Source organism: Cnephaeus nilssonii (genome assembly GCF_951640355.1).
Source record: "Cnephaeus nilssonii genome assembly, chromosome: 9".
NCBI lineage: Eukaryota > Metazoa > Chordata > Mammalia > Chiroptera > Vespertilionidae > Cnephaeus > Cnephaeus nilssonii.
The window spans coordinates 39483846-39496118 of record NC_137080.1 but is presented as its reverse complement, the minus strand read 5'-3'; the positions used below and the strand labels follow the sequence as shown (position 1 = coordinate 39496118).

The window sequence follows — 12273 nt, the reverse complement described above, 5'->3', positions numbered from 1 at the left end:
CTGAAATCAATAAAAAATGTATTTAAAAAAAATTGAAAAGTAAAGTCAGTTTTTATTGGGATGAATGTAATAAAACTCATCTCTCATTTTCAGTTAGAAAGTCTGGCTTATGATCATTTTGGCTTGTAGTTCTGTAATGTACTTACTACCAAAAAGCGGGAAGAACAGATTTTCATATTTTCTCTCTGCTGTTTTGTTTTATATTTCAGTCCAGAGCACAACCACCAGAAGAGAACAAAAGGAAGCCAGTTTTGGGGAAACTTGGCAATCTGTTCGCAGCAGGAAGGAGAAGGAACACCAGGAACGGGTTAGAGAGTCCCACCAGCTCCAGTGCCAAATCAGCCTCTCCCAAAGACGCAACCTCTGCCCAGCTCCCTGAGCGAGAGGATGAGAAGAGGACGACCCCCAGCAGCCCGCCAAAGCCAGCCCACAGGTGCGGGGAGGGCTCCCCCCAGGAGCAGCCCCAGGAGCCCGGGGGCGAGCCCTGTGTCCAGGTAGCCGCCCCGGACGCCCACCTGTCGCCTGTCCCGAGCAGCCGTGCAGCGGCGGCTGGGCTGCTGTGCCCTGGAAATGAATCACCTCAATTAGAACCTGTGCACTCAGAGGGAGAGCCCTTCCCAGATGCCACGGCCGCTGCCAAGCAGCTGCATTCCTCACCAGAGAATTCCCCCAGGCGAGAGAACGCAGAGACGCCGGCCCGCAGTCCGGGGGAGGACGCCTTGCCCGGCGCTGCTGGCACACAGGAGGCGGCCCAGGGTGCGGGGGCAGTTCCAGGGTCGCCCGCCGCGGAGCGGGCCGCGAGGGGACCGGGCGAGGCCGCTTGCAGAGACTCCCGCGTGGGTGCCGAAGGAGGCTCCCCGGAGCGCCTAGACGCGCGCAGCCCGTCCCCGGAGGGCGCGTCTGCTCCGCCAGGTGACCCTCCCGCCGAAGGTGCAGAGAACAGGGCCGGCCCCGCACAGGCAAACGGCCACGCCGGGCCCGGGGGACAGGTGTGCCGGCCGGGCGAGCGCGCCCATCCCGCTAAAGTGTTAACTTTGGACATCTACTTGAGCAAGACCGAGGGGGCGCAGGTGGACGAGCCGGTCGTCCTTACTCCGGGGGCAGACGATTGGGACGATCAGGACGACATGGATAAGCGGGCGAGTGGCCGCAGACCAGGGAGGCGGAGGAAGTCGCAGAAATCCACCGACTCTCCGAGCCCGGACACGGCGCTGCCGGACGGCGCGGCCAGGGACGACGCGGTGTTCGACTACGAGGTGGCGCCAAACGCGGCCGCCGAGAACGTCTCCGCGGAAAAGAAAGCGAAATCTCCCCGGGCGGCCCCGGACGGGGGCGTTGCCTCCGCGGCTAGTTCGGAGTCCAAGTCTAGCCCTGGCTCCAAAGGGCAGCCCCGAGGGGAGCCGGAACGGGGCAAACAGCCTCCGCCGGCCACGTCCCCCACCAAGAGGAGGGGAAAGATCCGCGTCCCCGAAGCTGTGACCATCCCGTCCGCTGGAGGCCCGCGGGCTCCCGCCAAGGAGTCCCCGCCCAGGCGGGCGCCCGCGCCCGACTCCAGCCCCGCTGCCAAGGCTGCCGCGGGGGAGAACGGGGAGGAGGCGTCCCGAGTCATCCCCCGCGAGCTCACCGTCCGGAGCAGCTCGCTGCTGCCCGAGATCAAGCCGGAGCACAAGAGGGGGCCGCTCCCCAACCACTTTGACGGCCGGGGAGAAGGAAGTCGGAGCAAAGAGCTGGGCAGATCGGCCGGAGGTCCTGACGCCGAGGGCTGGAAGCCCAGGAACCATTTCGGGGCGGGCAGGTCGACGGTGACCACCAAAGTGACCCTGTAAGTAACTGCGGAATTGGCTGGGGACTTGGGCCGGGCGGAGAGGCACGTGCTGGCGGCCGATCTGCATTTGTGGGAGAACATCTGTGCGCTGAATGTTCTCTTGTGTTGAATTTAAGACAGCGAAGAGCTATTTAACATAGTTAAGGTTTAAGATGACACATTTGAGAGTGGGGTCAGCTGTTAATTCCAGTTTTAATTAAATGAATGTAAAAATGAGGTATCTCTTGAGGCTCATAAGTGATAGAAGACTGTATGGCTTGACATAAGCGAATTTTAGTCTTTATTCAAAAAGTACACTGGTATTCTTGGGTAGAACATTCTTAAAACACATATGCAGTGAATTTCAAAACATGGAGCAAACACTAATATGCTCAGTATGCCCCAGTTGCTTTGACATGAGTGAGGTTCAGAGTAGTCATAGAAACTTTTAAGGAAGGCCAGTGGTCTTACTGGGACAGTTTGCTAAATGAAAAGACACATTAGAAGAATCAGGCTCAACAACCGACTATTTGCTGTTAAGTTGACTGATTTTGCTAATATTTATTGAGTACCTTCTGTGCATGGTATTGTGCTATGAGCTATGGGGGGGAAACCGACAACTATGAGTCAGTATTTTGCCCTTGAAAAATTTATGGCCCAGTCTGGAACACAAGATGCTGACAAATCAAATAACAATATGAAGTGATTTCTGATTAAACTGCCAATGGGTGTTACCATCTGTAAAAGTTGGGGATGTTCAAAAGAAAGAAGAAAATCACTGTTGGTGTTGGTTGTGTGTGTGTGTGTGTGTGTGTGTGTGTGTGTTTTGGGAGGACTTGTGCCTTGATGGTAATGTAAGTGGTCTGAGTGGACGGGATAGGAAGGGTAATATAAAACTCTTAAGATCCTCCCCTTCCCACACTCTCCTCTATCTCCCAGTCAGCACATGTGAATAATGAGTGTTTATCTAAACTGCTTACATTTTTTCCTGCATTCACACATGTGTTAAAAGAGGTATTTTCACAACATTGTCATTCTTAAAACTAAATAGACCATATTATTTGACTTCTTGGATAAGTAAGCGTTAAAGTAGGAGATCTGTTTGGTAAACATTTGAGAGGAAAGTCTGCTTAATGAATAAGTTGAGCCACCTCACCAGCTTCGAACTTGGAGACCTTTGATATAGTCAGCTATTTATTCTGTAACAGCAGCGGTGGAGAAATAACCTGAGTGAATGATGCCCATTATTTGTAGAAGGCCAGTGTGCCAACATTCAGACCTCCTAGTGTGAGCCTCAGAGAGAAGTTGCAGTGTACCTGGTGAGGACGCTTCAGCTTCCCCTGTCTGCCAATAGGAATACGCCAGTGGAAGAACCAGAAATGTTACACTGCTCAGGAGCAGGGTAAACAAACCTGGGGAAGCGGATCTTACAATGAAACTCTTCATGTGCTGTTGTCTGAAATGGAACTAAACCAAGTGTCTTTTTCTCAGTACTAATTACTTTTTACCTAAAATTTTTCCTTTGCCAGACACTATTTATTTAATTTTGTTTTCCACAAGGCCTCAACTTGGTGAATTGGCAAACTATTGAAATGGAAAATTAATAATGATTCCTAGTTCTTTTCTCTGTGACTGATGGGGTTTTTCAAACCCTTTAACTTCCCCTTGATTGTCTTTCAAGAAAATATGTTAACTCAGATTATTTTATTTTATATATACACTAGAGGCCTGATGCATGAAATTCGTGCAAGGGGCTCAGCCCTCACAGCCCCGGCTGCCTCAGCCAGCCCTCACAGCCCCTTGAAGCCTCGGCCAGCCCTCATAACTCCAGCTTTGTCTGGAAGGTCATTCAGAAGGTTATCCGGATGGTTGTTCTGCTGTTTGGTCTAATTAGCATATTAGCTCTTTATTATATAGGATATACACTGAGTGGCCAGATTATTATGATCTCTGAACGCATAATAATCTGGCCACTCAGTGTATATCCTATATAATAAAAGGCTAATATGCAAATTGTCCCCTCCACCAGGAGTTCGACCAGCAGGCAGGCTGGCCAACCGCCCATGTCCCCTCCCCCTGGCCAGGCCGGCCGGATGCCACCCATGCACGAATTCATGCACCGGGCCTCTAATACACACACACACACACACACACACACACACACACATACACACATACTGAGTGACCAGATAATTATGTGTTCAGAGATCATAATAATCTGGCCACTCAGTGTATATGTATACACACACACACACACACACACACACACATCTATACATATACATATATATTATTTCAGAGAAGAAGGGAGAGGGAGAGATAGACACATAAAAGAGAATCATTGATCAGCTGCCTCCTGCACGCCCCCTATTGGGGACTGAGCCGGCAACCTGGGCATGTGCCCTGACCAGAATCGAACTGTAACCTCCTGGTTCATAGGTTTACACACAACCACTGAGCAGCACTGACCAGGCAATTCAGATTATTTAAAAAGACAACAATAAGTTGAATCTGAAGTTTTAGAGTTAAAACTATATTCCTTCCAAAATAATGACTATGGCCCTAATTGGTTTGGCTCAGTGGATAGAGCACTGGCCAGCAGATTGAAGAGTCCTGGGTTCAATTCTAGTTAAGGGCATGTACCTCGGTTGTAGGCTCGATCCCCTGCCCTAGTTGGGGCTTATGTGGGAGGCAACCAATTGATGTGTCTCTCTCACATCGATGTTTCTCTCTCTGTGTCTCTCCCCCTTCCCTCCACTCTCTCTAAAAATCAGTGGAAAAATATCCTCAGGTTAGGATTATAAATAAACAAACAAATAAATAAGCAGTATATTTCTTGAAGTTGTGAGAAAAATTGTCTTTCGTTCTCTACCAAGTATGGAATGTTGAGATTCTTAAAATGGTGTATTTAAAATGAGAATTTTTCTCTTGTATTATAGCCATAGCTTTTTAGACTCCATTATTTTCTCCTCTCACATTGTAATGAAGGCATTACGACATGAATTATAGGAGTCTTTTAATCACTTTGAGCTAGGTTAATTGTAGTGACTCTTGGTAGCAGAAGTTAATAACACAGAAAGTTTGGTTGTAAAAATGTATTTTGATCTTGGTGTAAATCTTTAATGTGCAGATGTTTCCTGTCCTTAAGGTAGCTTGTTGGCTAACTTGTAGCATTTTCCATATACATTCATAAGGTACACTTTGATGTTTGACTGTTCTTAGAGATGATTAGTGAGAATTTTTAAATGCATATTCCCTGGTATGTGAACATACCTCATGATAGCTTTCTATTGGAAACTTTCTATTTCTAATCATGGTACTGGTTTTAGAATTTTATCTTTAAGGAAGTGCTGATAAGTTAATTTGTTTTTAAATTTAAGATACGGGCCCACAGTGTGGAAGCCTAAATATCTAATGGAGATTTGGGGGAAAGCAGCCTGGGAGAAATTAATGAGAATATATCAAATTTAGTATTTAAATAACATTTTAAAAAATGAAAACATAAATTCTTAATGCTGCATTTGAGAAAGACTTCTCAAGTCTTCTCATTTTACCCACAAGGATAAGGTGTCTCACCCAAAGTCATACTTTCCGTTCCTTCAAAAGGCTCCTCAGGCCCAACCTTCTTGAAGAGCAGTGAGTCCATGTGGGAGACAGTGGGAGATTTCAGTGCTTCTCCACTTTGTGTTCTTATCGTGGTGACCTCATAAAGTGTGATCACTTTGTCTTATAGATATCAGTCATTGACTCCTTGAATCCTCAGGAGGTCATTGAGGCGAGTCTTGTCCGACCCTTTCTGGGGAAGCAGAACAGTAGAGTGGTTGAGAGCATGGCAGCTGAAACCAGAACAACTGGCTTCAAATCATGGCACTGCCACTTACTAGCTGTGTGACCTCAGGCAAATTACTTGCCTTCTCTAAGCTTCAACTTCCTCATCTTAAAAGAGAAAGGATAACATTGTCCATTAGGCAAGCCGTAGAGAGTGTTTCTCCAGGGCTTGGCAATCAGCGAATGTTGGTGATTATTATCTCTTCCAATTTATAAACCTCTAGACCACTAGTTTAGACTTTTTTGGTTTTGTTTGTTTTTTAGCTTTGGAGTCCATTCTTCTAGGAAAGCTTATATAAAAGTGATATATAAAACAGATAAGTAGAGTGATTCTGATGGAAAGGACAGTGGCTGGCCAACAGCCCCATCCCTCAGTCTCTACTGTCCCCAACTGGAGCCTTTGAAGAGAACTCCTTGTAGGGGTGGGGGGATGAGGGAACCGACTCTGTTCTAAACTATCTAGTCTTTGTTTACAGATAGATAAGGTAGAGTTCGGAGAGTAAAAGTGACTTGACCAAGTACACATAGATAATTAGTGTAAGAGCCAGGACCAGAGCCAGCTAATGTCAAACAGGAAACGTTTTGTTTCTCAGAAAGAAAAAAGTGTGCACATTCAAAGATTTATGATTTCCATTAGGCAGGTAGACTGAGAGGAGAGGAGACTGAGGGGGGAGACCCACTTTGCTCAAAAAATGGTGACAAAACCAACAATTGAACAATTGATATAGGTACGTTATGGTACATCTATATGATGGGCTCTTATGCAGACGCTAATAAAAGTTTTCAAACAAACATTTTGTTAACATGAAACGTTAAAAATGTTAAATATAAAGTTAAGTAATCTTATTTTTAAAAACAAGATACCACACTCTATGAAGAGAATAATCTTAATTCTATTAAGACTATTTAACTACATGTAAAAGACTGAATATATTCTAAAATATTAACAGATATCTGAATGGTAGGATTATGAGTGATATTTTATATTTTCCAAATTTTCTGTAGTGTGCATACTTATATAATCAGATAAAAATTGTATGGGGGGAAGGATAGTGGAAATAAAATATTGAAAGTGGTAAATAATAGATACATATTTTTTATAACTTCGTTTTTTAGGATAATTAAATTATGAAGAAATAAAAATTACACAGTTGATGTTTAGAGAAATCATTTACGTATTTAAAATAGGAGAGTGCATTAAACATTTAAATTTGTTCTAATGTTCTTGAGGCCCTAAGACATCATAACTCTAGTGCCAAGCACTGTATGTACATACTAGAGGCCCGATGCATGAAATTCATGCAAGGGGCTCAGCCCTCACAGCCCCGGCTACCTCGGCCCTCGCAGCCCCAGCTTCATCCAGCAGGTCATTCGGATGGTCGTTCTGCTGTTCTGTTTAATTAGTATATTAGCTCTTTATTATATAGGATGAGGTACTCGATAAACTTGCTAACTTCCACCTCTAGACTTTCTTAGTTATATAATTTCCTTACCCCTCACACTGAAGCAAAATATTGATTAAAAATAATGGATAGCATATTTAGGATTGTTTAAAAACTTTCATTTTTTTTTAAAAAAGTTACATACCAGAAAAATGTTGACTTTTTATAGTTTTATAATAAATTGGTATGTTCACTTCTTAAAACTAGGTCAGTAACTGTATCATATTGCTTTTTTTCTTGCAGCCCTGCCAAGCCTAAACATGTGGAACTAAATCTTAAATCTCCTAAGAATATTGAGAGTTTGGGAAATGAGCATAATCCACTTAGCCAGCCGGTTCATAAAGGAAACACTGCCACCAAAATCTCCTTATTTGAAAACAAACGGGCAAATAGTAGCCCAAGACACGCTGACATTCGAGGCACAAGGAACACCCTTGCCTCTAATAAAACATTTGTCGGGAGGGCGAAGCTGAATTTCGCCAAAAAAACCAAGGAAATGGAGCAACTTGAAAAGAAAGTAATGCCAGGTAGTCCCCACAATGGTGTTCTGGTGAAGGAAACCTCTGCAGAAACCAAAGGTATTCTCCCTGAAGAGGAGATTCTCCCAGCAACCGGGAGTCCCGGAGGAAGAGGAATGGAAGGAGAGCCCACTGAGGATCAAGCTCTTGGTCCTCAGCTTAAGCATGGTGATCAAGGAGATGCTGACTGTCCTTCTGACCCAGTGGCTACTGCTCTGATTCCTGTCAAGGACCACAAACTCTTAGGAGAGGGCGACTCAAAGGCTGCTGACAGCAAAAGACTTGTACTTGAAAACAGGACGGAGACTGCACAAGACATTCCCTCCATTCTTGATACCAGAGACTCACCAACAGCCACACCAAAACCACAAGATCCATTTTCTGACTCACAGCCCCCAGCTGAGTCATCTAATCGGCCTCCTTCACTGCCTGCACCCATTCCTGTGGATATGCCCAAAGACGCGTGTGCTGAAGCTCCCGTGAGCAGTGTTCCATGCACTGATCTAAAAGTATCAGAAAACCACAGTGGATGTATCTTGCCTGTGTCTCATCTGGATCATGAGAACATGCCCCCCTCCAAACTTGGAGGAAGAAGAGAAGGAGGAGGAGGAGGTGGAGAAGGAGGAGAAGTAAGCTTTCCTTTGTCCCCAGAGCACAGCCCGGAAGTTGTGGGAACTGAGAGTCCATCCAAGGTCCTGGTCCAGGTCAGGTCCTTCGTCCTTCCCGTGGAGAGCACCCAGGATGTCAGCTCCCAGATCATCTCCGATAGCTCTGAAGTGAGAGAAGTGCAGTTGCCAAGTTGTCACAATAATGAACTTGAAGTGGTTTCCGTTGCAAGTTGTGCTCCCCAGAAAGAGGAAGTACTGGGCAATAAGAGCACTTCACCCAAACACATTCATTGCAAGGAGGAACATGCAGCAAAATCTGGCTCACAAGTCATGCCGCCAGAATCAGAGAAAACTCTGCCTATCCAGGCTCAAAGTCAGGGCGACAGAGCACTCCTGGTGGCTGAATCCAGCCCCGCTCACTCCCCTGGTGGCAGAAATCATTTAGAAACTCCTCAGAGGCCAGATCAAAATGTTGTGAATGGCCAGGACAGCCCTGGCAGTCGTTTGAATGTCTCTGGTGGTAGTGATGATAGTGTGCTTGACTCTTCTTCTGATATGGAAAAATTCACTGAAATTATCAAAAAGATGGACAGCACTGTTTGTGTGCCTCAGAAGAAAAAGAAAGCCAGGGTGCCAAACTCTCCTACCCCTCACTTTGTCATGCCTCCCATTCATGAGGACCATTTAGAAAAGGTGCTTGATCCCAACGTGTTTACCTTTGGTTTGGGAAAGAAAAAGGGGAGCCAGCCAGAAATGTCACCGGCTTTACAGCTGATGCCGAATGTAGACCCAAAGTCCACCCCGAGGTCCAAACGTATGTCCACCGAACAGAGTATCCTCTTCAAGTCCTTGCACGCTCACACTAACGGGAAAGATGGACCTCTGGCGAATCCAGAAATGAACGACAAGGAGAACAGAGAGGTCACGAATGGTGGAGTTAAGAGATCTAGGCTAGAAAAAAGTGCCCTTTTCTCAAGCATGTTGTCTTCTTTACCACAAGACAAAATCTTTTCTCCCTCTGTAACGTCAGTCAATGCTATGACCACAACTTTCAGCTCTTCTCAGAACACTTCTCTTTCTCGGTCTCCTGTGTTACAGCCTGTGGCTGAGGGTGCCCCACCCAGCTCTTCAGAAAAAGAACAGTCAAATCTTCCGCCCAACAACTTCTTAAAGGTCTTCAATTTCGACTCGTCAAATACATCTCATTCAGGCTTGAAAAGTCCAAGCTACATGGAAAAATACCTGCAAAAAGAGGAAAGCAAAAAAGATCTGGATTCACGAAGCAACCTACACTTGCCAGAAACGAAATTTTCTGAATTTTCACAACCGAAGAACAGTGATGATGTGGAAAAGGCTAATCACGTTGAAAGTGCTCTGAAATCGAACTTGCCGAGCTATGGGAGCAGTGACACAGACTTCATGGGTCTGTTCAAATCCAGACGGTTTGACCCAAACATTTCTTTTTCTGGAATGCCGTTATCAGATCCAACAGTAAGTAGCAACATACGATCATTTATTTGGGGTACTTATAAAGTGAGAGGAGAGAGGGACAACGAGCAAGTCATGTTACTCTTTTAGAAATGGTTATGCTTGTACACAACCATTTTTTAAGTTCTTGAGCGTGTATTTGGAAACCTATGTACAAGGGACTGTTAGGGTATAAGAAAAAGATACTAAGATTCTGTTCTCAAGGTATTCGTAGTCTAACAGGGAAAATAAGTTACTGATATTTTAAGATACCTGTGAATTTATATGCTGTATTAAGAAAGGTATAGATAAAATACCCTGAGAATTCAGAGACAGACAAGATGGGTTTTTTTTCTTTCCTAGTTTTGCCTAAAAATGCTCAGTACTATAGTTAGAATTTTGAAGATTTGTGAAGCAGCCACCCTTATTCCTAGTCCCTTGAGGTTCACTCTTTCTTCCCATAAGTAGCAATAAAGATGTCTGCTATGCATTTGAGAAAGTATTTTCTCTTTATTTGGAATTAGTTTCCATCAGGGGAGTGTTTTCCCCACAAAGGTTTGAGGAGTAAAAAATGTGGGGCTACATTGGCTCTTTCCTTGAATATTGTAGAGAGGGCAGCAAAATACGATTTTGAGCAACAATTAGGATTTCTCCATCTTCTTCTGTCTGACTGCTGACATTTTCTTAATCCAATTTTTGATGTGAATTTGTGCCTTTCTGTTACCAAGCTTGATACTCAAGTTGAGGGACGACAATGAAAGAGGAAAACAGAATATAAGGTTTAGAGGTCAGCTCTGTTAGCCCAGAAACATGAATGGGCCTCTATTCCTGTTGCCCACCCTATGTGGGCAACAGGAATAGAGAGGTACATTCCTATGAGCTAGAGAGGTACACTCCTATGAGCTAGGCCATCTGTCAAGTGTAGACCATCATCTTAAATAGTTTATCCAAGCAGAAAATACCTGGCACCCTCCCTCATGTGTCTGGGGCACTGTCACATGTTTCAGTTTGTTGTATTGGCTTTTACTGCAAGCCTCTCTTAGAATGTAATTCTGGAAGCTCTTTAAAAATATATAGTTGGGTCCTGCCAGTGTGGCTTAGTGGTTGAGCCTCGACCTATGAACCAGGAGGTCACGGTTTGATTCCTGGTCAGGTCACATGCCCAGGTTATGGGCTCGATCCCCTGTGTGGGGGGTGCAGGAGGCAGCCAATTAAAGATTCTCTCTCATCATTGATGTTTCTATCTCTCTCTCCCTCTCCCTTCTTCTTCAAAATCAATAAAAAGATATTAAATATATATATATATATATAGATAGATAGATAGATAGATAGATAGATAGATAGATAGATAGAGTTGGGTTTCCGGCAAGGTACAGATCCCTCTTTTCAAAAGTTTCCAAACTTTGGGTCTTAGGATGCTTTTATATTTAAAAATTATTGAGGACTCCAAAGAGCGTTTGTTCACATAGGTTTTACTTCTCAGAATTTATTATGTTAGACATTAACACTAACAAAAGTAAAAGAGTACAAGAACACGCAGGTGTACATTTCATTAGCCATCATGGCAATGATGTCATGGACACTCAGGGAAATGCCATTGTATCCTATGAGGTGAAGAGAGTGAAAAAAGTAAATAGCCTCTTCTTCCTATGAAAATAGTTTTGATCTTATGGACTCCCTGAAAGTACCTTGGGAGCCCTCCAGGAATCTCTGGACCACTCTTTGGGAACCACTACTGTATATGAACACTTAATTTATAACTCAGAGGAATTATAAAATGTTTAAGTATTTCTCTGAATCACAAAATTTCCACTGGTCTACTTCCTGTTCATTACAGCCTTATTCTCTCTTTTTCATCATTCTTGGATCACTTCTCTTATTTGACAACAGTCTGGTGAGTCTGACAACAGAATATACAGTTTCCCTTGGAATCTCTTGAAAAACATAGCCAAAATGGGGTAAAAAGGAGAAACAAAGTGCTATATACCCCCTTTGTTTTTCTTTAGGTTTTGGGCTTTATTGATTATATATAACTATTCTATCTTCTATGTGTTACCTGAATTTTGTTTTAATTTTTAGGCTTTTTCTTCAGCTTATCTATTTCTAATGTGTATATATAAATAAGTAAATGCCACTTTGACTTCTAATAATGCTTTCCTGAGACCTTCCTCTGGTCTCTTGGGCATATTCTACTCTGGCATGATGCAAGAGTGATCAGATCAAAGGCAGTCCTTAGAGTAGGCATCCTGGTCAGCATTGAAAGTAGTCCATGTTTTATCTTTTTTTTACATGTATAATTATTATTTTTATTGTGTTATGCATTTCTGGTTTTACTGGTCTTCGTATTTACAAGGTACATTGTGAAATAATCCATAAGCACATTGTTGTTGTTGTTGTTTAATTGATTTCAGAGAGAGAAGTGGGGAGAGAGAGAGAGAAACATTGATATGAGAAACACTGATTAGATGCCTCCCATACATGCCCCTACCTGGGATCAAACCTGCAACCTGGGTATGTACCCCGACTGGGAATGGCACCCGCCACCTTTTGGTGTACAGGACGACACTCCAATCGACTGGGCTTCATCACCGGACAGGGCTTCATCA

The 12273-nt window shown here is 44.1% G+C and overlaps 1 protein-coding gene across 2 annotated transcripts in view; it reads left to right on the top strand.

Annotated features, from left to right (window-relative positions):
- The window catches only part of CRYBG1 (crystallin beta-gamma domain containing 1), a 174176-nt gene that overhangs the window by 124425 nt on the left and 37478 nt on the right, over window positions 1-12273 (top strand). For both annotated transcript variants that reach the window (XM_079780518.1, XM_079780519.1), the window contains 2 exons: window positions 210-1822; window positions 7318-9691. In XM_079780518.1, coding sequence (XP_079636644.1) covers window positions 210-1822; window positions 7318-9691 — 3987 coding nt within the window. The remainder of the gene's footprint in view (window positions 1-209; window positions 1823-7317; window positions 9692-12273) is intronic.